The 26010-nt window shown below is 46.5% G+C and overlaps 1 protein-coding gene across 1 annotated transcript; it reads right to left on the reverse strand.

Moving 5' to 3' along the window:
* Nucleotides 1-9947: 9947 nt before the first annotated feature.
* On the reverse strand, nt 9948-10887 carry LOC124687563 (transcription factor TCP7-like). The gene has a single exon (XM_047221338.1). The coding sequence runs from the start codon at nt 10885-10887 to the stop codon at nt 10300-10302; it is 588 nt and encodes a 195-aa protein (XP_047077294.1). The 3' UTR covers nt 9948-10299.
* Nucleotides 10888-26010: the final 15123 nt, after the last annotated feature.

Consider the following 26010-nt stretch of genomic DNA (forward strand, 5'->3'; position numbering starts at 1 on the left):
TTTCATGTTATAAGTAGGGTTGTAAATAGCATATTTTTAAGTTGCAAGTGGGGTCGCAACTAAGATTTTTCAAGCTACAATTAGATTGCATGTAAGATTTTTCTAGTTACATACAAGTTGTAATTATGTTTTCTTTCATCTTTAAAACTTTAAATTAAATTACAGAAAAAATTTAGTTGCTTAATTTCTATGAAGGATTGTCCATGAAAATGCACAGCCGCTAAGGCCCACACAATTTCAAAAAAAAAACTAGCTCTAAAATAGAATACACATTTCTTGAGGAAATCAGAAAAAACATACAGAAAAACCCACAATATCAACTCGAGTCATACAATAGCCTAGCTAGTAGTGCGAGTCCACATAATCGTAGGGTCCCTAAGGCAACACCTTACCAAGGGCCCCTTTTCACAATGGCGGAGCTTCGCAAGACCAGGGGGCCATGGCCCCCTCCCTATCCCCAAACAATTCTTAAATATGTTTCTATTATTTATGCATAAAATTTAAAGATTACTAAAAGTTTAAGCATAATTGTTGTTCTTGGGCCCCTCAACACCTTTGGGAAGCTCCACCACTTGGTCACACAAAAAAGATTTCAAAAATATTAGTATTCTACATGATATCGTCCCCGCTGATCTTCAAGGCTTCCAAGAGGAAAAATCGTACGGTCCAAGACGCCCTCACGGATAACAACTGGATCTCGGACATTGCGGTCGACGCGTTCTGTGTCGAACACATTGAGCAATATGTCCGCCTCTGGGAACTCCTGGCAGACATCCAGCTTCACCCGGACACGGAGGATGCCATTACTTGGTCCTTGATCCCTAATGGTTGCTACTCTCCAAGCTCCGCCTACAAGATCCAGTTCCTCGCCTCTTTGCCATGCCAGTTCGGGCACATCGTCTGTAAGACCTGCCCCCCCCCCCCCAAAGTGCCGCTTTTTCGCCTGGCTTGCGGTCCAGAATTGTTTATGGACCGCTGACCGCTTGGCCAAACGTGGATGGCCACATCAACCTACTTGCCAGCTCTGCCGCTCCGCCCAAGAGACGGCTCGTCACATTCTCTTTGAATGCCCCTTCTCCAGGCGCATCTGGACGGCCGCGGCTTCTTGGTTGTCTTGTCCAGACCTCATCAATGGCCTGGGAGAGGGAAGGCCTAAAGTCCTGGACTATTGGCTGGCCGTTTCGAAGACCACCACCTCCTCTTCTAAAGGCCTACGTTCGGCAATTACGCTTATCGCTTGGGAGATCTGAAAAGAGAGGAACGAGCGGGTGTTCAATAATAAATCCTCCTTGCCGTCGGTGGTCATGCATAGGATCAGGGAAGCGGGAAAGGAGTGGATTCTCGCCGGAGCTACAAACTTGGAGGATCTTTTAGGCTGATCCTTTTGTCCTGGTCGGGGGCGTTTCTCGTCCCCGATCTCCTTTTTATGTTTTCATGGCTCTTGCCATTACCCTGTTTGCTTCTCCTATATCAATATAAGGCAAAGGCTTTTTTGCCCGTTTCAAAAAAAAAAAAAATCTTCCCCGCTCCTCCCCTCTTGGCTTCATCTACGATTATAGGAAATACTCCGACAATGAATCTTATACCCTCACATAACAAACACTCTTGCAATATTCCACTAAGTGCAAAACAATTATCGGAATTGCTGAAAATCCGGCGCCTGAGATTTATTAAATCTCAGTCACCTAATCAGTCATTACATTAAGTGCATCAAGATCCGTGCATTGTTGCTGTTTTGGTCAGGCATCATTTTCTCCATGGGCGCTTCACGCTGACTCTTTGGTCGTGTGCTGCCGCTCGTGCGTTAGAGCATCCCCACTCGTTTGGGCTCCCCACGCCCAAATCCGGCGAAATTTAGCGCCGGATGGATGTAGTTTTTGGCCTGGGGAGGCCCATTTTTCCAGCCGCGAGCCCATGGACGCGCACCCACCGCGTGCATAGCGACGGCGCGAGTCACCGGGAAGGGCAATCGTCGGAGTTCCCTCACCGCATTGAACCGTCGCGAAGTGGATCGGAGAGCCGAAATGACTCGTCGGGAACGGTCGAAGTGGCCTCGATGCGAGAACCGCCGTAATGGAGCACGAACTCCGCGGAAGAGCAACCGGCGCTCTCTTTCGTCGAGAGACCTACATATACGGTTTCCGACGGCCGACGCCATTCATCCGTTCTCTCGTCACCATCCTCCGTCAACCATGAGCGATATCTCTTGGCCATCGGACACCGACAGCGAGGGAAGCCGCCTGGATGGCGCCATTGGTGGGATCCAGCTGCATCGTCCAGCAGCGACGATTCCCCCCGCCGGCCGGCGAGGACGAGTGGGACGACGAGGAGGAGGACGAAGAGGCCGTGGAGCAGAGCCGAGGAGCAGGCCGAGGAAGAGGCCGAGGAAGAGGAGGAGGAGCAGGAGCGAGGAGGAGGAGCAGGAGGAGGAGGACGAAGAGGCTGATGAGGACGACGACGAGGAGGACTCAACTTCCTCCGACGAGGAGGTGACGAGCCGGAAGCGTCGCCGCGACGACGATGAGGCGGGGCCTTCTAAGAAGAAGAAGAAGTAGTTTAGTTTTAAAGTTTTTATATGTAATTTTTATGTTTATTCGAATTATATTCGAAATATATATATAATCTATCTATGTTGCACCACTTGAGAGTTCAAAGCTTTCGTTCGACGAGGGTATTGCCGTAGATCGGGAAGACGAGGGTTTTGCCGTGAGATCGCGAAGACGAGGGTTTTGGCGTAGATCGGAGGCCATTGTCGCCGACAAGTTGGGGCCACGCGCGCTTCGTTTCGTCCGGAGTCCCCGAGCGCTCCCCGGGGGGCCGGGGGGTGCGTGGGATCGCCGGATGGATTTAGGCCCAAATCCGGACGAAAACGAGGAACCGGGGGCACGACTGGGCCGAATTACGCCGTCCGGATGGAAAAAACGCTCGCCGGGGGCTTCGTCGGGGGGACGAGTGGAGATGCTCTTACTTTGTCAAAGCTGCTTTGATTCTTTGTCGTGGCTTTGTAGCATGGCATTTAGCATCATTTTTTTTGTGTGCTTTGCTTATTTTTTGCAACAAAAAAACGGGACATATGTGATGCGGCTGAGAAGAATGTCATGGTCCATTGGCTTACCTCCTGATTCACGCAAATTTAGAGAGTTATATATTGGTCGCAACTAAGAGTTTTTTTCAGTTGCATGAGGGCTGAAACTGAATTTTTCCTTAGTTGCATGTAGGCCGTAACTAAGATTTTTCCCGGTTGCATGCAAGTCGTAACTCAGACTTTCCCGGTTGCATGAGGGTCGCAAGTGAGATTTTCCCAGTTGCATGTGGGTTGGAGCCGAGTTATTTTCTAGTTTCATGTTGTTCGCAACTGAGATTTTCCTAGTTGCATGTTGGTCGCAACTGAGATTTCTTCAGTTGCATGTGGGTCGGAGCCGAATTATTTTCTAGTTTCATATTGATCGTAACTGAGATTTTTCTAGTTGCATGTTGGTCGCAACTGAGATTTCTCCAGTTACATGCGGGTTGTAACTAAGATTTCCCTGGTTACATGCGGATCGCAATTGAGTTTTTTCCGGTTACATGTAGGTCGCAAGTGAGAATTTATTCGGTTACATGCGGGCTGCAACTGAGATTTTTCTGGTTGCATCTGAGTCGCAAATATTTTTCCGTTGCATCTCGGTCGCAAACGATATATTTTTGGTTACATGTAGGTTGTAGTTAAAATTTTCTAGTTACATATAGGTTACAGCTGTTAACCGAGAATGCACATTTTCAGACGCTCTCTTATTCACCGGCGGAAAAAGGCACGTCTAAGTAGTAAAACTAATTGTCGAAGTTACAAACTGAAAATCGTGTGTATCATTCGCCTGATCACTAGCCCTGCCCAACAATTATAACAACCCGGCCCGCCACTACTAGGAAAAGGGCTACCGTTGGCGCATCAAAATCTCCTATCTTCGGAACACTAGGGCATGTCGACGGTATTGCCTTATCACCGGTGCACTAGCCATGTGTGCCGACGGTATCTTTTGTTAGAATTAAAAATAAGCTCGGTCTAGATCTAGATTAATTGGTCATCGCTCAGGAACCGTGGACACCGGCTGTGGGTGTCATGCCGAAGGCGGAGGTGGTTGTGAGGTGGTCACCGTCGCCGTAGAGGAGGGATATATTTTGGGGCCCTAGAGCAGCACGTCACAAGGGCCCCTTGTGCCCAAGGGGCGATGGTCCCCTTCTTACCCCCAAAAATTCCTTAAAGATCTTTCTAGTATTTATTTCAAAAAAAATAAAAAATTACTCAAAGCTTAAGCATGATTTGTGTTCTTGGACCCCTCGACATCTCCGCCGAGCTCCGCCACTTGGTCACACACAAAAGGCTTACAAAGTAACCGTATTCGGCAACATAAATATTATTGCAATGCAATAGCAAACTAAACTATATGTACGTTTTGATACATCCACGGTCTTTGGAATGTCTGCGAAGACATTTAAAGCTACTTACTTATATTGATGAAGCAAACTATATACCATGATATATTTCTTTATACCAATAGCTTCTTATACACATGTGCATACATGTGTACCTGTAGGATGAATTACATAACTAAACCATGGGAGTAAGCGATTTGTATGTCTGCAAAAAAAAAAGACAAGCAGAAAAGCACACATATTTAACACTGGATTTATATGTCTGTGCAAAAAAAATAGACAAGCAGAAGAGCACCCAAAAAAAAGTGGGCGATGTCAGCAGAACATGAAATTAGGAAATTAGGAAATCTTTGTTTATTATAGGTAGACAGTAGACGTATGGGTGTGAGAAACGCACATCCGACCTCTTGGAGAAACACTGTGGACTCTCGAGTAGTATGATGCGCAGGCAACGACGCGAGGAGCTGGAAGTGTTTAGGATATCTCCAATGGGACGATAACCGTTTGCGTTCGTGGATCGGAAATGTGTCTGCAACCTGCTCCGGTGGGGCGATGTATCGTGTTCGTGGCGTTCGCAGCGATGCAAATATACGCCACGGTCGCGTCTCCGCGGACGTTGTGCGGACGCGCAAAGCGTCCGCTCGCTTCCCCACGGGCCCGCCTGGCAGCGATCCTGGTCTTATCGGCCTCGCATTAAACCACATCAAACGCGCAAATGGCAACCGCCGGAGTGGCAACCGCGCTGATCAACCCGCCAACCGCCGGCATGGAGCGGCGAACCGCCGCGAAAGAGCAACCGTCGGCCTCTTCGTTATACGCGCCGCCATTAATCCCGCAGAATAAAACCCCTGCGTCTACTGTAATTCACATCCAACCGCCTCCTTCTCCTTCTTCTCCAACACGGCACGCCATGAGCGACTACACCCTGCCGTCCGACTCCGACAGCGAGGGCAAGCCGCCGGGATGGCGGCATTGGTGGGAAACAGACGCGACGGCAAGCGACCCGGGCTCCACGCCAAGTGACCCTGCTTCCACGCCGAGTGTGGAGGAGGAGGATGGAGGCGGCAACGCCAGCGACGACCAGGAGGTGGACGGAGGCGCCGCTGGCAGCGACGGCGGGGAGGAGGAGGAGGAGGACTCCGACGCCAGGTTTGACCGGCTGGAGGCGCAGGAGGCGGCGGACGACGAGGCGGCGGCAAGGAAGGAGGCCAGGACCCGGGCAAGGGCGCTGGCGCGGGCGGTGCGGCGTCGTCGTCGTCGTCCGTTCAACTAGCTCATTCAACAAAAATGAAAATAAGGAGCACGAAAAAAACACTTGCATGTCCAAAATGCGTCGGACCGCTGGGGGTGGACCCCGACGCAAACGAACATTTCACCCCTCGCTATTATTTTGTCACCTGCAGACGATGCAAATGGACGTCTGCGGACAATTTAGACCTCCAAACCGCGTCACCCAGTTAAAGATGTCCTTAGACCGCACGGAAAACAGTCAACAGCTAGCGGCACGGCTGGCAGCGGGAGCTAGCCCAGCCCAGCGCGGCGCCATAGCCCCCGCCGCCCCGCCGAGCTCGCAGGCTCGCGTTTCACTGAGCTCGGTGTCACACGCATGCACGGCAGGGCTAGCTGACGGAGACCAAAGGTCGCAGCGTCTCCCCAAGCAGCCAGCCAAGCTTATCCACTGCCGCACGCAGGTGCAGGTGCAGGCTGCACGAGCTCGACCGACGATGAGGCTCGTTGCGTGCGGTCGTGCACCACCGGCGTAGCAGCAGCGGTACGGATTGGCCAGTCGTTGCCGCGCACGTCGAGCAAGCCACCGGCCGGCCGGAAAACTTGCCCAAGTCTTTGACCGAACGGAAGCCCCGCTACAGGAGCGGTGAACGGCTGACAGACGAGGACAGTGCGCGCAGGGCGGCATGTGCTTTGGACGTACCGCCTCCAATGGCAGAGGAGGAATATGCAGAGAGGGGACAGCTCGCGACCAGCTGTGGCGCGGCAGAGGATGGGCACGTCACCGCGTACGCCAGTCTGCGTGTTCGACCAGAGCTCCGAGATCTGTGCGAACGAGCAGCAGTTTTGCCCGCCGGAGACCGGTGTCGATCGGTCACGCTCACGCCGGCCGCCGGTCCGCGCCACGTCGCCGCACGCGTACTTCTGCGGAGCTACCAGGCTGCCACCAAGAGATGCCTGGCATGCACTGTAGAGTGTAGATACCGTAGCTAGCTAGGTTGCTCGCATTTTCAGTTTGCCAGCTACTTCCCGTTGCATGTACCTATACCCGTATCCTACGCGCGAACACCTCTCATTTAAAATAACAGTGCAACAATTTTCACCTCTACTACCCTATCAATGAAAAAATATCTTAGAGTCGTTTGGTTCCCAGCCACATTTTATCAAGTCAAAGTTTGGTAATTTGGTATTTGTTTGGTTCTTGCCACACTTTGAAGCTGGCACACTTCTATCCATATGGTCCACTTGTCATAGACTCCATTTTTTACCAACTTTTGCCACACTTTATGGCTTCCAAAATCCTAGCCACATTTTTGTGGCTGCCACACTTGCCAAAGTTTAAGCTTGGCAAAGTGCGGCTAGGAACCAAATATGCCCTTAGATTTGCCTAAATTTGCTAAATTCAGACAAATCTATGATGTTCTTTTACGGACGAAGGGAGTACGATCAATCGATCGATGGGTATATATAGCATAAAATCACCACATCAAAACTGAAAATTACCATTTACTATCGCTTTATGTTTTCAAAAAAAAAACTCCACATTTTCAAGTTTTTGACGAAAAAACTAAACGCGTATTTACACGATTTCTGAACCAGTTAGGCCCATTGTAAGGGATGAGGTGGAATATGTCCCACTTGCCACTCTGCAGTAAAGTAAAAACATCTTGAGGCTTTGTGCGGTTGCTCCCACCCGGTCGGGATTCGGACACAAACCCCGGGGGTAGCCAAGGATCAATTCTAGACCCTGCTAAGAAACGCGTTCGGTTAAACCAAATCTCACCCGGCCTAAACCACCCCGTGGAACCGTTCCCCATGTGGTTCTCACGAATCGGTACGACGGAAAAGAAGAATATCACGCTCCTCTGTCTCGTCTCTGTAGATTCAGATGCATCTCTAGCGGGTAAGGAGGGACGACGGCTCCGGCGTGGACAATGGTACAACCGCTCCGGCATGGACGAGGGGACGACCACGAGGACGGGGTGGACGGTTGGTCCTGCGGGACGGGGGGATGACGGGGTGGATGGCCGCAAGGACGAAAGTGGATGCGGCGAGGACGCAGTGGTCGGCGGCGAGGACGGATGCTCCCCTAGCCTCGCAGAGTGCTCACCAGCGTCTCTCCCCGCTGCAGTTTCTAGGGACTAACCGAATGGGTCAAAGCTTCGAGTGATTATAGGAAGTTTTTAGTTTCTTTGGAGAAAATTAGAAATATATGGCTTTTTTTTGTTATGTACATAATTTTGAGTTCTAAAGTGGCGATTTTATACTATATACTCTCAATGGAGAAACAAAAAAAGTCGGTGGATCACGAAATGTGTTAGCTGAAGGTAGGCTAGGGTGCTAGGATATGCCGGTGCGGAGTTTGCGTGAAATATTGCAGCTAGCTACGTGTGTACTCCTAAAAATTATTTTGGGGAGGGAACATAATGTACTCCCGTTGTTCGGTAAACGTAAGATGTTTTACATATTTTTAAAATATACTAGATACACACTAGAAGGATTGAATCTACGTACTAAAAGTAGACTTGATAGAAATAAAAGTTAGTGGACCTATAAAAATGCTAAAACCACATCTTACATTTCTGCAAGGAGGGAGTATTAATCAAGTAACAAGAGTGTCATTCTGAAACTCACTTTGAATTTCCATCGGTTTAGTGAACATACATATATATTTATTTTGACAAAATTAAGTTAAATAATTTGGAGTACATTGTTTTAATTGAGACTTGAGAGCGCGCGGTGCATCTAGCTCTAAACTTTATCCATAAAAGAGTGTACTCATATTTTTCTAATGCACTTTAATTATTTTTTTCTCATCGCACGAAAATCAAATTCAATAATATTGAGCACATGTTCTCCTTTTCTCTACAAGCACTAAGTTCATTGAAGGTGAAATAATTATAAGGGAGAGATGCATCTTATCAATGCATTTTTCACTTCACTTTATAATTTATCTTAAAAACACTCACTTGCGGAGCCTATAGGCTGTAGAGGCATGCCGTGTACTGACACAATGTACGTTGAGGTGCGACCACCAACCGACATGTACGTGCGTCTCTCTTTGTTGGGGACCTTCTGACATTTGACTCAAATTTCCAGTCCACTACCACGTCCGTGCATGCATTGATCATGGGCATGGTATGTTTTCTCATGATCCCATCTAGGTTCAGAATTCAGGCGGTATGTATTTTGATCATCATTTTCAAACTAAATTTAGACTAAATAGATCGCGGTGAACACCTTGATCTATTTGTGTGGGGCTCGTTGGCTAGTTTTTGACTACTACGTACGTGCATGCATTGATCATGATGCTGCGTAGGGACTATCAACATATCACGTGTAAAATTACCAAAAGACGTCCATGGATTATACGTTGTTAAGATTTCCCTATTTTTCATCTAAATCGAGAATATCACGTGTACCCGACCCAAAACGTACATCAAATATGACTATTTTGGTCTGTTGGTTTAGGTCTGGACATAAAAATAATCATGCCCGCTATATGTCCGACCAAAATAAACCGCATCGATCCGTTTGCATGGTCCATCGGAAATGCACTAACAATCAGCAGAATCGAAATCAACGGTTCAAACTGAGTAGTATATCATCAGTTCGAACTCGCTTGTACGACTGCGTAGTGCAGCACGAAATCGCAGCCAGCCAGGTCAAGCTTGCGTGCTGCCGCGCGCAAGGCTGCAACTGCAAGGTCGTAGGAGCACGTATGGTGCTAGGCAGGGCAGGGGTTTGTCGTACGAGCGGTAGGGCATCTTTACAGCCGAGAGCCCGAGAAGTTGGCTCCAGCTTTGACACGAATCTGGTCTACATGCACAACGCGGCCAGCCTTTCCCCAGAGGGCAACTGTGGACCTGCAGCGCCGCAGGCCGCAGCCTTTCCCTTTGTCCCCTCGCCGCTCTCGGAATTCTTGGGACAAAAGTAAAACCCAAAGGCAAGGAAAACTACCCACGGGAGCTCGGCCAGCCAGCGTTGATCACTAGTGTAATCTTCATTCATGCTCTGATATTTTTCAGAGCTGATCGAGTTCTCTTCGTCTTCCCATCTTTACTGCTAACGATGAACTAATCCATGTAAAAAAGAAAAAAGAAGAAGTCAAAAAAAATCCATGTAAAAAACAATCAACACAACAGAAATGAGCACACCGGTTTCATGCTTCCAAATGGGCAATGGAGGGAGTCTACGATCGATTGAAACACCAGACACTGCAGCTGCCGAATGCAACATTGTGTCCTCGTGACTGCTGAACTAGTAGTAGCTTCACACCGATACATTCATACAGGCGAGGATCGATATCACTAATTGAAGCAAGGTTCCATAAGGAGTCGCATTACACGATCTACTTAGAGCAAATGACAAACACCAACACATGTTGTACTAGTAGAAATGTAATACTCCGTACTGTAAGATCTAACCAACTCGCATTTACAGTAACTCACTTGGTGCCGCGCGCGGCAATTCTTCACCAATTAGACTTCCAGAACGAACAAAGGTCGACGATCGATCGAGATCGACAGGTACACAAGCAAACGGACCCAGCTGCTACGAACCTCCGATGAATCAAGAAACACTCCCGGTACCAACTCCCCAAACAGATCACGGACGCCAACGCAAAACGGGCAAGAAGCTCGGTCGATCTCGAGCGAGTCACCGGGTCTCCTCCTCGGCGCGAGCGTAGGCGCCGGAGAGCGCGGAGAGGAGGTTCAGGTTGAGGTGGTGGTGGTGAGCCTGCGCCATCGGCACGTACGCCGCCTGCGCCTCCAGCGGCGAGAAGCCCCACACGTCCTGCCGCGGCGCCGCCCAGAACGCCGCCGCGTCGTGCTCCTGCTCCTGCTCGCGCGGCCGCTTGCCCAGGAGCGTGTGGTAGTAGGAGGAGGAGGACGGCGCCGAGGAGGAGACGAAGGCGGCGGGGGCGGTGCCGGTGCCCGTGGCCGCCAGGATGGACGGCTCCGCCTGCCGGAGCAGCCACTCGATGGTCTGCCCGTCCGACTTGAGCCCCAGCTCGCGCGTGAGCTGGAACACGCGCGCCGCGCACACGATCGGCATGCGCACGCGGCGCCCGCGCCCGTTCACCTTGCTGTGCCGGTCCTTCACGGCGCCGGCGCCGGCCTTCTTGCGAGGCGCGGGGACCATGGCTGCTTCGGCGGGCACCAGCGCCGCGGGAGTCGTCATCGGTAGCTGCTGGTAGATGTGGAAAGGGCCGGCGGCGGCGGCGATGTCGTCGCGGGAGGTCATGGCGTCTGCTTCCCTGGCACACGGCGGAGAGATAGGGGAAGAGGAGGAGGTGATCCGGTGACCGGTGGGGTTTGTGGGAGGCTTTGAGGTGACGGGGGAGAGGGACACACGGCGGAGAGATTTTATAAGGACTTGCTCGAGATGTAGCATTCGTTTGCTATTTGCGGGGCATCGCTGATTTTTCGAGGGTGCAACAAATACGTTGCAATCGTTTTATGTTCAATTAGCAGTAGTACAAAATTTTGCAAGCTTATTTTTCGAAACGAACGTTTTTTATTTTTTTAAAAAGTTATAAATTTTTGATTTTTTTCCAAACCCCAAAGCTATACCCAAGTTGCATCCTATAGAAAAACTCTCACTTCTTTCTCCCTTTCTCTCCCGTGTCGGTTTAGCCGGAAGGAGAGATTTGGAGCGAGGAGGTCGGGCCCCTCCTGTCCATAGTAGTGCTAGTATTTACTTTCTGAAGTATCCTTATGTAGAGTATGACGATCCAGAGCAGTCGAGCGGTCCATGGCGGCGGTGCTATGCCTGTTCATGGTGCTCTGGAGGCCGAAGCCGTAGATAGAGAGGGAGATCCACATGGTGCACACTCTAAACAATCTCGCTTGGGCCTCAGCTTTGCCGATTCTTCTTTGGAGTTCTGGGTGTCGAAGCTAATACTTTGGAGTTTTCTTAGAGCGCATCTTCAGCAGATCTTCAGCGACAACGATGCCCCATCCTATCGTTGATAATGGTTGTGAGCGGACACTCTGAGCTCTGGTGCCATCTCTGTTTCCCCCTCTCAGGAGGCGTGCCAAAGGGGACGGTATTCTGCAGCTCCGCCACGGTGCTCAACGCCTGCTTGTCTTCAAGTGGTCTTGTCGATCCCTGGTGGCAGCGCGGGTGGCCGTGGTGTTCAACTTGCCTTCTTCGCTAGTAAAGAAGGACTCAATGGCATCCCAAACTTTATTTTTAGGGTCCTTTTAGTAAAAGTTGAGGAGTGAAATGTAATTTCCTTTGATTTTGAGATCCTCTTTGTATACTGTAAGCCCACCGCTCTTCGGTAATACAACTTCTGGCCCCTTGAGGGTCCTACTTGTGTTCAAAAACAAATTACAACCTATTATTATTCTATTATCATTACAAACTCCCCAACTAAACCAAACATGCCCTTGTAAGTAAGTAACACTAGCACCTCATCACTCAGCTCTCTGTCTCTCGGTAGCTACAGTTCCACAGGATATCAAAAATGTAGGAATAGGAAAACCACAGTAATATGCTAGAAATGAATGTGCAAACCATAGGATTGTAAATCACATGAATTTGCGAAATTAAGTGGTCCATTTGCAGGAATAGAAAAAACACAGAAATCTTAAAAACCACAATCAAATTATGGTTAGAACAAATGCAAAAGTAAAATTAGGTCATTATCATGGAACTTATGAATTTGATCTCATTCTTGTGCATAGGAATGTAAAAGAGTGATTTGAGTGGATTGTATAATCCTTTGTTTTCCTTTCGAAATATAAAAAAAAACAATGCTACATTTTTCTTATGATTCATTCCTTTGAATCAAATAGATTAATAGTGTCGTCAAAGGAAGATTTCCTATTTCTACGTGTTTCCTCAAATGTTCCTGTGAAACAAAGAGTCCCAAGATAGAACCCAATTGATAGGCAAGTCGACAACGTGCAATGTGGTACAAATCATCTAGGCTACACTATTACATATGACTTGATAATTTGTTTCAAAATTATTTTCTAAGACTAGATTTTGCGTGCTAAAAAGCAAATGAATCGATGAAGATCGAATGCCTCACAAGTCCACTTGTACAGTTGTACCTTATAAAATAAGATAGAGCCAATTGTAGAGTAGGCATCCATGTCTTTCGTAACCCCTCTACGGCCGGGCTCTAGGAATTAGATACAAGTATAGTTCTTTGGGCTTCCAGGAAATTAATTTTATGAAGTAAAAAACTCCATTTGTGCGCAAGGTTTTCAACTAAAACCAACGGGTGATATGTACATACAAAGCCAAGATTGTTCATTTTCATCACGTAAGAAGAAGTATTGTACGTTTTGGATTTTGTTTTAAAATGAAAATTTTCTTCTTAATTAGTACTTTTTACGTCAACATAGCCTTTATACTTTTCACTTCTACCAAACGAACAACTGATGGTCCACCATCAACGGTACAATGCAGTAGGAGCCTTGGAGGGGTCATCCAGCCAAACATGCATGTTGGATCACATCGAGCCGGACTAGAAATGACATGAGCTACTTTGTTTGCAACTTTGCATCACATGGGTAATGTTTACAGTATACATTAACAAACTCTGGCGGTAAGTGGTACCACTAGCATTATATTCATCCAAAAAAATATGCTGCAATACCATTCCACATTCTTAGGCGATGCCATGCTTCAAGAACAATATTGGGCATTATATAAGGATTATTGCGCCACAAAAACAATATGTTCGCCTGATGGAAACTTTCCTTCCAAATATATCCTTCACAAGAAGTCTCATTGTTCCTAGATAAGCATCTTGAAATGCTTTGTTACAACATCTGGAATCGATCCATTTGACGTAGGGATAAATGATCCGATGAATTTGGATGGAATCTAAATGAGAGTGGTAAAAAAAATTGGAAGATGAAGATCCACTTAAAACTTAGGTATTTGCGTGGTATCTTCGTCTAGAGGTAGTTCCCACCAAAGAAAATTTTGAAAAAACACAATTAGCAGAGAAGTAAAAGGGTGTTATGTCACCAGGATGAGACTATAAAGCATTAAAACATGGTGCACACTCTAAACAATCTCGTTTGGGCCGTCAGCGCAACGGTGCAAGTGTAAATTTTCTAGATCCATACGGCCATCATCCAGATAGATTCTACCTTATACCCACCACGAAACATTGTGAATATATTAGACAATTGACTCAATGGTGTAGATTCTAGATTTAAGCTACTTATTAGGGCGTGAGTAATATTGTCATTATTTGATCGCTTTAGCTATATAGAAAATGACAAGATTTTTGAGGATAAAATAATTTTCTTATGCAGGTTATCTACCGGTGCATAGCTACGCTCCGTTTATGATCGTCCGTATAATGTGTGGAGCATCGTGATCTATTTATGAAGGCGTCTACACGTTTGAGCGAAATATAGCAAAAAGAAGGAGGTTCAAGGATTTGCGAGGGATACATTTAGTCTACATAGATGGTAGCATAATCTACGGATTGATCCTTCATCTTTTTTTCTTTCAAAATGGATGAGACATCCCAGCCCTCCATAGACGCTTTCTTACTGTGCATCTCATGGAACGGCTGCCGTGCATCCAGTTATGTAAATCTTTTAACTAACAAAGCATCTTTATTGAAAAGAAAATCGGCATTCCTGTGTGCATTGTGTGGACCATTTCTTGGTGCATCGCGTAGAACAATCCTTCGTCAAACTTCATGGACATGAAGTTAAACAACACTGCACATCCAAGAGTCTCTTTGCACGGGGAGGCACATCCAAGAGTCTCTTTGCACATGAACCAAGATCGCGCGGGGAGAAGGACGCCGTCGAACTGTACCCACTAGGGGGAGCATGCCACATGGGAATCTAGATCCAGCGCCTCTCACTTTGCTGGAATCTGCAGGTCTTTTACAAATAGTGGCAAGCCTAGCAGCGTATCACATCACAGGTCGATTAGCTAGACGGAGGAGGAGGTTAAATATGTTATCTGAAACGGAATCAACTGTGGAGGCACAGTGGAGATAGATCTTGATTCCACTGTCTTTCCCTCTCTCATGGCAAATTGGTTAAGGAGGCACGTCGTAGCGCCATGAATCGTTGTCAATCAGAAAAGGGCAAGAACGATTGACATCGATCTGCTGATGGGGGCCTGCGGAAAAGATTAGATGATTTGCTCTTGGCCTAGGTACGTACTAAAAATCGTTATCGCGCATCTCATCGCCATGGGTTCCGTGCGGCAGATGCCCCAACTTGCATTCGGTCGAATGGACGTGGACATGTAGATTGTACAAAAGCCGTACTGTACACTGCCGCTCCGGCTTGAGGGCGTTGGTTGGTCACTACAGGAATGGCGACATATGCCGACGGCCAAATGTCGGGGCCGTCGGCGTATGGCCCGGCACGGCCAGCCAGCCCGTCGACCCTCGTCGTATCGTTGCCGTCGGCGTAGCGAAGTCTACGCCGAGGGCAGCCCTCGGCATATATTTGGCCCTAGGCGTAGACAGGGCTACGCCGACGGCCACCCTCGGCGTAGGTCATTTTTTAAATTTGTCTAATTTCTAAAAATTATAACTAATTCATATGATGTCAGAAAAATGCGTATGAGGTATCAAAATGTTCAGAAAAACATCCTCTATCCGTTTATGTTAAAATCATGCATATTTGAATCATGTACAGTACCATTTTAATATAGAAACAATTCAATCACTTTCTTATATGTCCTCAGGTTCCCATTTTAGACATATGGTAATTTAAACGAAATCAGAAAATCTCGCGGAGCCGCATGACATCATTTTATGTGTCCTAGTAACCACTCTAAAAGATGGAATTGGGATACGACAATTATTTTAGAAAACTCTTCACGAACAGGGCTATCAAGTCCGGAGTTCTATGGCTTTTAGGGCAAATGAGTAGGAAACGGCCCGTGACACCGCATAATTTGTCGGAACGAGTCCATATTTGGCACGTGCGTGGTCCCTGGGATGGGAAGCAAGGCCTCGGAAACGGATTTCCAATCCGACCCATGGGCGATGCTTTTTTCATTTTCGGGGTGCCAAAACGGGTTTTTTTTTGTGAAGTAACTACATGGGGCACATTTTAGTATTGCGCGAGACCTCCGCCTAGCGGTAGGACACTGCCTTCGCACCACATATCACATGCCATATGTGAGCGCTAGCTATCTGGGAATCCATGCGGCTTCCTACGGTGTCCCGCCGAATCCGCTGGAAAGTGATCGGATTTGAACCAGGGCTACACTTTTCGTCGCTCAATAAATTCCGGAAAAATGTTATTAGGTCTATGACACATCACTTTATGTGCGAATTTTTTTCCGTTTAGCGCGATGGCAAACAGGTGCACCAGCGCGCCCGGTATGGCCATACCGCATCTCCGTGGGGGCCCGTTTTGGCCAAATAGCAATTTAAACGAAGTCAGAAAATCCCGCGGAGCCGCATGGCATCATTTTATGTGTCCTAGTAACCACTCCAAAAGTCGGAATTAGGATACGGTAATTATTTTGGAAAACCCTTCACAAACAGGGCAATCACGTCCGGAGTTCTATGACTTTTAGGGCAAATGAGTAGGAAACGGCCCGTGACACCGCATAGTTTGTCGGAACGAGCCCATATTTGGCACGTGCGTGGTCCCTGGGATGGGAAGCAAGGCCCCGGGAACGGATTTCCAATCCGACTCATGGGCGATGCTTTTTTCATTTTCGGGGTGCCAAAACGGGTTTTTTTTGTGAAGTAACTACATGGGGTGCATTTTAGTATTGCGCGAGACCTCCGCCTAGTGGTAGGACACCGCCTTCGCACCACATATCACATGCCATATGTGCGCGCTAGCTATCTGGGAATCCATGCGGCTTCCTACGGTGTCCCGCCGAATCCGCTGGAAAGTGATCGGATTTGAACCAGGGCTACACTTTTCGTCGCTCAATAAATTCCGAGAAAAATGTTATTAGGTCTATGACACATCACTTTATGTGCGAATTTTTTTCCGTTTAGCGCGATGGCAAACAGGTGCACCAGCGCGCCCGGTATGGCCATACCGCATCTCCGTGGGGGCCCGTTTTGGCCAAATGGCAATTTAAACGAAGTCAGAAAATCCCGCGGAGCCGCTTGGCGTCATTTTATGTGTCCTAGTAACCACTCCAAAAGTCGGAATTAGGATAAGGCAATTATTTTGGAAAACCCTTCACAAACAGGGCTATCACGTCCGGAGTTCTATGGCTTTTAGGGAAAATGAGTAGGAAACGCCCCGTGACACCGCATAGTTTGTCGGAACGAGGCCATATTTGGCACGTGCATGGTCCCTGGGATGGGAAGCAAGGCCCTTTGAGCGGATTTGCAATCCAACCCATGGGCGATGGTTTTTTCATTTTCGGGGTGCCAAAACGGGTTTTTTTTGTGAAGCAGCTACATGGGGTGCATTTTTGTATTGCGCGAGACCTCCGCGTAGTGGTAGGACACCGCCTCCGCACCACATATCACATGCCATATGTACGCGCTAGCTATCTGGGAATCCCTGCGGCTTCCTGCAGTGTCCCGCCGAATCCGCTAGAAACTGACCGGATTTGAACTAGGGGTACACTTTCCGTCGCTCAATAAATTCCGCAAAAAATGTTTTTAGGTCTATAACACATCACTTTATGTGCTAATTTTTATCTGTTTAGCGTGTTGGCGAACGGTGCACCATTTCGCATCTCCCGAGGGAGCCGTTTTGACCACATGGCAAATTGGGCGTCATATTTGGATTCCTCTAATTTTTAGGTTCAAATGATGATATGGATGTTATATTTAGATTCCTCTCATTTTTCTGATCGATTTAGACATATTATTTGTGGAATTTCGATTATCCGATTTAAAGATATTAATTATTCCATATTAAATATTAAATAGAAAAAGGACCAAAAATAAAATCATTTTATTGTTATTTGAATTCAATATTATTATTAATTATATATTCATTGTTGTCTACTTAAGTAATTGTTTGGGATTCAAAAATAAAGAGGTGTGCATCTCGGTTCAAGGGTTAATAGGGTTGATATGCTATTATTATCAGCAAGAGGTGTCAATTCTTTAATGGAAGCTCATCCGAATGGAACCAAGAAGTTAAGCGTGCTGAGCCTGGAGTAGTGTGAGGATGGGTGACCGACTGGGAAGTTTAACCATGATTGTAATTTGACCTAAAATTAAGTGTACTTAGAGTTAAATATGTATTAGGTGAAAGATAAACAAGTAAAAAAAAGAAAAAAAGAAAAAGAAAAGAAAAATGGTGTAAAAGAAATTAAAATTTAAAAAAATTTAAAAGTCTATGCCTAGGGTTTTGCCGTCGGCATATAGAAAAAATAATTATTTTTTTTCGAATTTTTTTTTGAATTTTTTTTGGAAAAACGAAATTTGAATTTTTTAAAAATCTATGCCGAGGGTTTTGCCGTCGGCGTAGCGTGCTACGCCGAGGGCCGGGCTAAGCCGACGGCGATAGTGGCTTTGCCGAGGGAGTTATACGCCGAGGAGCTACGCCGAGGGTGGCCCTCGGCATAGCCTACACCGACGGCCAAAGTAGGCTATGCCGAGGGTTCCTGGCCCTCGGCATATCGCCACATTCCTGTAGTGGGTGGTGCAGTAGTGTGAGGATTGTTAGGGTAATATGCGTGTGTGTTGTATTACCAGGGGGCCAAAAGCGACATTATATAGTACATGTACAAGTGCACATATGCAGAAAGCCCCCTAACATATGGGGAAACTACAAAATACATATATATACATCTAACCCCCTCCCCCCTCAAACTCATGGTGGATCCACAACACTGAGTTTGGAGAGTAAGAAATCATGCTGCGCTCGAGTCTGTGCCTTCGTAAAGAAATTCGCCAACTGCAAATCTGAAGGCACATAATGAACCGCAACAACATCATTCTGTACCTGTGCACGTGTGTAAAAAGCATCAACACCGATATGCTTGGTCAGCTCATGCTTGATCGGATCACGTGCAATACCGATAGCACCTGTATCGTCGGACAAAAGTGGAGTGGGTGTCGTAACGAGATCCCAAAATCTCGCAAGCAACCACCGTAACCAAGTTACCTCGAGCAATCAACAAAGTCATAGCCCGCAACTCAGCCTCAACACTCGAACGGGAAACCGCCACCCGTTTCTTCGTCTTCCAAGCAACAAACGAACCACCAAGAAACACACAAGTAAGCGTGAAGCGAACGACGATCCGTAGGATCACTCGCCCACGTAGCATCCGAATAGCACCGGAGCTGGAGAGAGCCGGAGCGGGGAAAGAAAAGGCGACGAGTGATCGTGCCACGAAGATAACGAAGAACACGGAGGAGATGACTATAGTGAACAAGTGGTAGGAGCTGAGACAAACCGACTCGAATATGAACAGGATAAGAAATATCGGGACGAGTGACAGACAAGATAAACAAGACTCCCAACAAGATGGCGATAACGGGTGGGATCAGGAAGAGAATCACCATCAGTAGGACGAAGCTTAACATTAAGCTCCATAGGAGTATCGACTGTGCGCTCATCCCCAAAAGCAGCACGAGCAAGAAGATTCTGAATGTACTTTTCCTAAGAGATAGAAAAGCCATCAGAAGTAGGGGAAACCTCAATGCCAAGAAAATAGCGAAGAGGACCAAGATCATTCATAAGAAATTGATCACGAAGACGAGCCTTGACAAAGGCAATATACTCAGGATTATCACCAGTAATGATCATATCATCAACATAGAGAAGAAGAAGAGTACGTCCACGAGGAGAAGTGTGAACGAAAAGTGCTGGATCATGAAGACTTGGAGAGAAACCAGCGGCGAGTCACCACAGAGGCGAAGCGCTCAAACCAGAGCACGAGGGGCATATTTGAGACCATAGAGAGAACGTCGAAGACGACAAACCATCCCATCGGGAACAGAATACCCGGGAGGAGGCCGCATGTAAACCTCCTCACTCAACTCACCATTAAGAAAAGCATTCGAACATCAAGCCGGGAGACGGACCAGCGGCGAACAGAAGCAACAACAAGAAGGGTACGCACAGTAGTCATATGAGCCACAAGGGCAAAAGTCTCATCGTAGTCACGGCCGTGCTCCTGCTGAAAGCCACGAGCCACAAGACGCGTTTTTATAGCGCTCAAGAGATCCATCGGAGCGAGTCTTAATTTTATAGACCCACTTACACGTGATAGGACGAACACCGGAAGGGGGAGAAACAAGATCCCAAGTGCCGGTGCGCTCAAGCGCAGCCGATCTCCTCGGCCATGGCAAGCTGCCATTCGGGATGACGCTCGGCATCCCGATAAGAAGTCGGCTCGGAAACGACAGAGAGACCATACCGACTAGGAGAGTAACGAGCTGGAGCACGACGCTGACGGACAGGCCGTGAAGGGGGAAGGTCATCAGCGGAGGACAACTCATCAGAAGAAGAGAAAGAAGGGACAGCATCAGAAGGATCCGAAGCCGGAGAACGAGGAGTACTAGGTGGACTAGACGGAGGAGAGGATGGCGCTGAAGGGGGCGCATCAGGACTAGGACTGGGAGGAGACGGGATAGCGGGGGGTGCATCCGGAAAAAGAAGAAAAGAGATATCATCCACCGGGTAAGTACCCGAGGTGGGACGAGGATAGAAGGGACGCGTCTCATCAAACGTGACATCACGAGAGATGCGCATCCGACGACCAACAGGGTCCCAACAGCGATAGCCCTTATGCTCATCACTGAAAAACACACTCAACAGACTGAGCGGTCAGCTTGGTGCGATCGCGAGGAGGGGGAAGAACATAGCAAACACAACCAAATAAACGAAGTGTCGAGTAATCTGGAGAGCAACCAGAAAGACGCTCGAGAGGAATGCCACCTTTAAGGGCAGCAGAAGGCTGAATGTTAATGAGGTAAGTCGACGTAGCGACGACCTCAGCCCGAAATGCGGCGGAAGAGAGGAAGCAATCATCATAGCACGGGTAGTCTCAAGAATATGACGATGCTTACGCTCGGCGACACCATTTTGAGCATGGGCGCCGGGACACGAGAACTGGGCAAGGGTGCCCTGCTCAGCAAGAACACCACGCAGGTGCTGGGAGATATACTTCCCTGCAGAGTCAGCACGAAACACACGAATAGGCGTGGAATACTGAGTACGAACCATGGCTGAAAAATGCTGATAAATAGAAAGCACCGCACTGTGAGAGTGCATAAGAAACAACCAGGTGTATCGCGAAAAATCATCAATAAACAAAATATAGTATCGATGACCCCCTTTCGAAGGAAAGGGAGCCGGACCCCAAACATCCGAATGAACTAAATCAAAAGGTCGCTGAGATACAGACGCACTAGTAGGATAGGGAAGCTGAATCTGTTTGCCTAGCCTACAACCCTGACACGAATCCAAAGACACATCTCCTAGGACAGACCCTAGAAGACCACGACGAACTAATGACGATAAACGGGAGCCACAGAGGTGACCCAGCCGATGATGCCACTGCTGAAAAGATCCGAGTGACGAACGCGGCAACCGCAGGAGAACTGGCAGATGAAGTGACAACAAAAGGAACGCGAAGCCAGTCTAACTCCCAGAGCCCCGGGGACTCAAGGCTGCGAGGGCCAGCTCCAACCAGGGCATGTGTACGGTGGTCCTGAACAGCACAATAATCAGCTTGATGCGACAACCAGAATCAGTAAGCTGACTAGCAGAAAACAGGTTCATCTTAAGACTAGGAACATGAGAAACATCAGGAACAGAGAAAGAGGTAGTAGAAAGGGTGCCTCGACTGGAAACAGGGAGAGAGGTACCATCAGCCGTGATAACACGAACGGGAGAAACAAGAGAGCGAAGAGCGAAAAGAATAGAAGACGCAGAGGTCATATGAAAAGAAGCTCCGGAATCCGGATACCACGGGGATGACGTACCCGATCGTGTGGAAGGTGGTGGTCGCGCGGTGCCAGTAGAGCCAGGCACAAAACCAGCAGTACCTGATGACCCACAAGTATAGGGGATCGCAACAGTCTTCGAGGGAAGTAAAACCCAAATTTATTGATTCGACACAAGGGGAGGTAAAGAATACTTATAAGCCTTAAAAACTGAGTTGTCAATTCAGCTGCACCTGGAAAAGCACTAGCAATAGGGGTGATGTGAAAGCAGCAGTAATATGAGAGCGATAGTAACAGTAACACGATGCAGCGAGTAATGAGTAACACGGAGGCAATGGCACCGGAAAATAGTTGATACTACTTCCAATGACATGTAGAACGAGTATATGATGATGAGAGATGGACCGGGGTTCCCAGCTATCTACACTAGTGGTAACTCTCCAATAACAAGTGTTGGGTGAACAAATTACGGTTGGGCAATTGATAGGATTGAAATAGCATTAAGACAGAACATCAAGATTATTAATCATGTAGGCATGTTTTCCATATATAGTCATACGTGCTCGCAATGAGAAACTTGTACAACATCTTTTGTCGTACCAGCCGGTGGTAGCCGGGCCTCAAGGGAATCTACTGGCAATTAAGGTACTCCTTTTAATAGAGCACCGGAGCAAAGCATTAACACTTGGTGAAAACATGTGATCCTCATACCTACGCCTTCCCCTCCAGTTATCCCGATTGCTTGTCACTGCGGGGCCTCGGGTTCCGGACATAGACACGTGCAAACAACTTGTAGATACAATCTAAGCAATAAGTATAGAGCTTAAATCTAAGATCATGCCACTCGGGCCCTATTGACAAGCATTAAACACAACAAGATTGCAGCAATAATAACTTCACAAACTTTATAGATAGACTAATCATAATGTAACAATCCATCGGATCCCAACAAACACAACACCGATTACATCAGATGAATCTCAATCATGTAAGGCAGCTCATGAGATCATTGTATTGAAGTACATGGGGGAGAGAGTACCAACTAGCTACAACTAGAACCCGTAGTCCATGGGGGAACTACTCACGGAGCATGATGGAGGCGGTGGCGTTGATGGAGATGGCTTCCGGGGGGCACTTTCCCGTCCCGGCAGGGTGCCGGAACAGAGACTTCTGTCCCCCGAAACGGAGTTTCGCGATGGCGGCGGAGCACCTGGAGTCTTTCTGGAGTTTCGTCAATTGGTATCGCGTTTTTAGGTCGAAAGGGGTCTTGTAGGCGAAGAGGCGGCGCAGGGAGGTGCCTGGGGGTCCCACCCCATAGGGCGGCGCGTCCCCCTTCCAGGCCGCGCCGTCCTATGGTCTGGGGGGCCCCAGGCCTCCCCTCTGACTCCCCTTCGGTGTCCTGGTCCGTCTCGGTGAATTATGATGTTTGGTCTTCGTTTCGTCGAATTCCGAGAATATTGCCCGAACAGCCTTTCTGGAACCAAAAACAGCAGAAAACAGGAACTGGCATTTCGGCATCTTGTTAATAGGTTAGTTCCCATGAAATCATCATAAAGTGTGAGCAAAACATGTAGGTATTGTCATAAAACAAACATGGAACATCTGAAATTATAGGTATGTTGGAGACGTATCAAGCATCCCCAAGCTTAGTTCCTGCTCGCCCTCGAGTAGGTAAACGATAAAAAGAATAATTTCTGTAGTGACATGCTACTTACATAATCTTGATCATACTATTGTAAAGCATATGAGATGAATGCAGTGACTCAAGGCAATGATCTATATTTGCTAACAAGTAGATAACATATAGCAAAACTTGTCATGAATAGTACTTTCAAGACAAGCATCAAAAAGTCTTGCATAAGAGTTAACTCATAAAGCAATAAATTCAAAGTAAAGGCATTGAAGCAACACAAAGGAAGATTTAAGTTTTAGCAGTTGCTTTCAACTTTCAACATGCATATCTCATGGATAATTGTCAACACAAAGTAATATGATGAGTGCAAATAAGCAAGTATGTAAGAATCAATGCACAGTTGACACAAGTGTTTGCTTCTAAGATGGAAGGAAGTAGGTAAACTAACTCAACATAAAGTAAAAGAAAGGCCCTTCAATAAGGGAAGCAGGGATTAAATCATGTGCTAGAGCCTTTTAAGTTTTGAAATCATATAGAGAGCATAAAAGTAAAGTTTTGAGAGGTGTTTGTTGTTGTCAACGAATGTTAGTGGGCACTCTAACCCCCTTGCCAAACAGACTTTCAAAGAGCGGCTCCCATGAAGGACGTTATCTCTACCAGCAAGGTAGATCATCCCTCTTCTCTTTTGTTTACACATGTACTTTAGTTTTTATTTATGGATGACACTCCTCCCAACCTTTTGCTTACACAAGCCATGGCTAACCGAATCCTCGGGTGCCTTCCAACATTTCACATACCATGAAGGAGTGTCTATTTGCAAAATTAATTTGCTTACTGATGAATCAGGGCAAAACATGTGAAGAGAATTATTAATGAAAGTTGATTAATTGGGGCTGGGAACCCCGTTGCCAGCTCTTTGCAAAATTATTGGATAAGCGGATGTGCCACTAGTCCATTATGAAAGCTGCCCAACAAGATTGAAAGATAAAACACCACATACTTCCTCATGAGCTATAAAACATTGACACAAATAAGGAGTAATAAAGTTTTGAATTGTTTAAAGGTAGCACATGAAGTATTTACTTGGAATGGCAGAAAATACCACATAGTAGGTAGGTATGGTGGACACACATGGCATAGGTTTTGGCTCAAGGTTTTGGATGCACGAGAAGCATTTCCTCTCGGTACAAGGCTTTGGCTAGCAAGGTTGTTTGAAGCAAACACAAGTATGAACCGGTACAGACAAAACTTACATAAGAACATATTGCAAGCATTATAAAACTCTACATTGTCTTCCTTGTTGCTCAAACACTTCTACCGGAAAATATCTAGACCTTAGAGAGACCAATCATGCAAACCAATTTCAACAAGCTCTACGGTAGTTCTCCACTAATAGGTTTAAACTACATGATGCAAGAGCTTAATCATGATCTACTTGAGAGCTCAAAACAATTGCCAAGTATCAAATTATCCAAGACAATATGAGGCATTTTCTGTTTCCAACCAAATAACAATAAGTGCAATAGCTTTTTGTCATTGAACATTAAAAGTAAGAGCGAAGAACACGAGTGTTCATATGAAAAAGCGGAGCGTGTCTCTCTCCCACACAAGGATTGCTAGGATCCGAATTTATTCAAACATAAACAAAAATAAAAATACACAGACGCTCCAAGTAAAGCACATAAGATGTGACCGAATAAAAATATAGTTTCAATAGAAGAAACCTGATAAGTTGATGAAGAAGGGGATGCCTTGGGCATCCCCAAGCTTAGACAGCTTGAGTCTTCTTGAAATATGCGAGGATGAACCACGGGGGCATCCCCAAGCTTAGACTTTTCACTCTTCTTGATCATATATCATCCTCCTCTCTTGACCCTTGAAAACTTCCTTCACACCAAACTTCTCATAAACTTCATTAGAGGGGTTAGTACTCAAAAAACTTTAATCCACTTTAGTCCTGTAGTGACACATTGCAAGAACTCAATAAAACATTAGCTACAGCTCTCCACGTCTAGAAAGCCTCACTTAAAGTCCACAAGAGACAATGCAAAAAACAGAGACAGAATCTGCCAAAACAGAACAGCCAGTAAAGACGAATTTTTAAGAGGTACTTCCGTTACTCAAATCAGAAAACTCAAAACTAATTAAAGTTGCGTACATATCTGAGGATCACTCACGTAAATTGGCAGATTTTTCTGAGTTACCTGCAGAGAATCCTACCCAAATTCGTGACAGCAAGAAATCTGTTTCTGCGCAGTAATCCAAATCTAGTATCAACCTTCTATTAGAGACTTCACTTGGCACAACATTGCAATAAAATAAAGATAAGGAGAGGTTGCTACAGTAGTAACAACTTGCAAAACACAACAAAACAGTAGCAAAATAAAAACATGGGTTATCTCCCAAGAAGTGCTTTCTTTATAGCCATTAAGATGGGCTCAGCAGTTTTAATGATGCTCACATAAGAATGAGAGTTGAAGAAAAAGAGAGCATCAAAAGGCAAGTATGAAACAAATTTAAGTCTAACCCGCTTCCTATGCATAGGAATCTTGTACACAAATAAATTCATGAAGAACAAAGTGACAAGCATAGGAAGATAAAACAAGAGTAACTTCAAAATTTTCAGCATGTACAGAGGTGTTTTAGTACCATGAAAATTTCTACAACCATATTTTCCTCTCTCGTAATAATTTCCAGTAGCATCATGAACAAACTCAACAATATAACTATCACATACAGCATGCTTTCCATGATCTACAAACACATAATTTTATGAAGCTCAAAAATAGTGGGATTAAAACTTTCAAACCCACTTTTATTAATAATGTAACAAGATGATTGATCAATCTTAAAAGATATGGGACTCATAGATAAAGTCAAGATCTCTCCAATCCCA

This window comes from Lolium rigidum, chromosome 2 (assembly GCF_022539505.1).
Source record: "Lolium rigidum isolate FL_2022 chromosome 2, APGP_CSIRO_Lrig_0.1, whole genome shotgun sequence".
In the NCBI taxonomy this organism is placed as follows: domain Eukaryota; kingdom Viridiplantae; phylum Streptophyta; class Magnoliopsida; order Poales; family Poaceae; genus Lolium; species Lolium rigidum.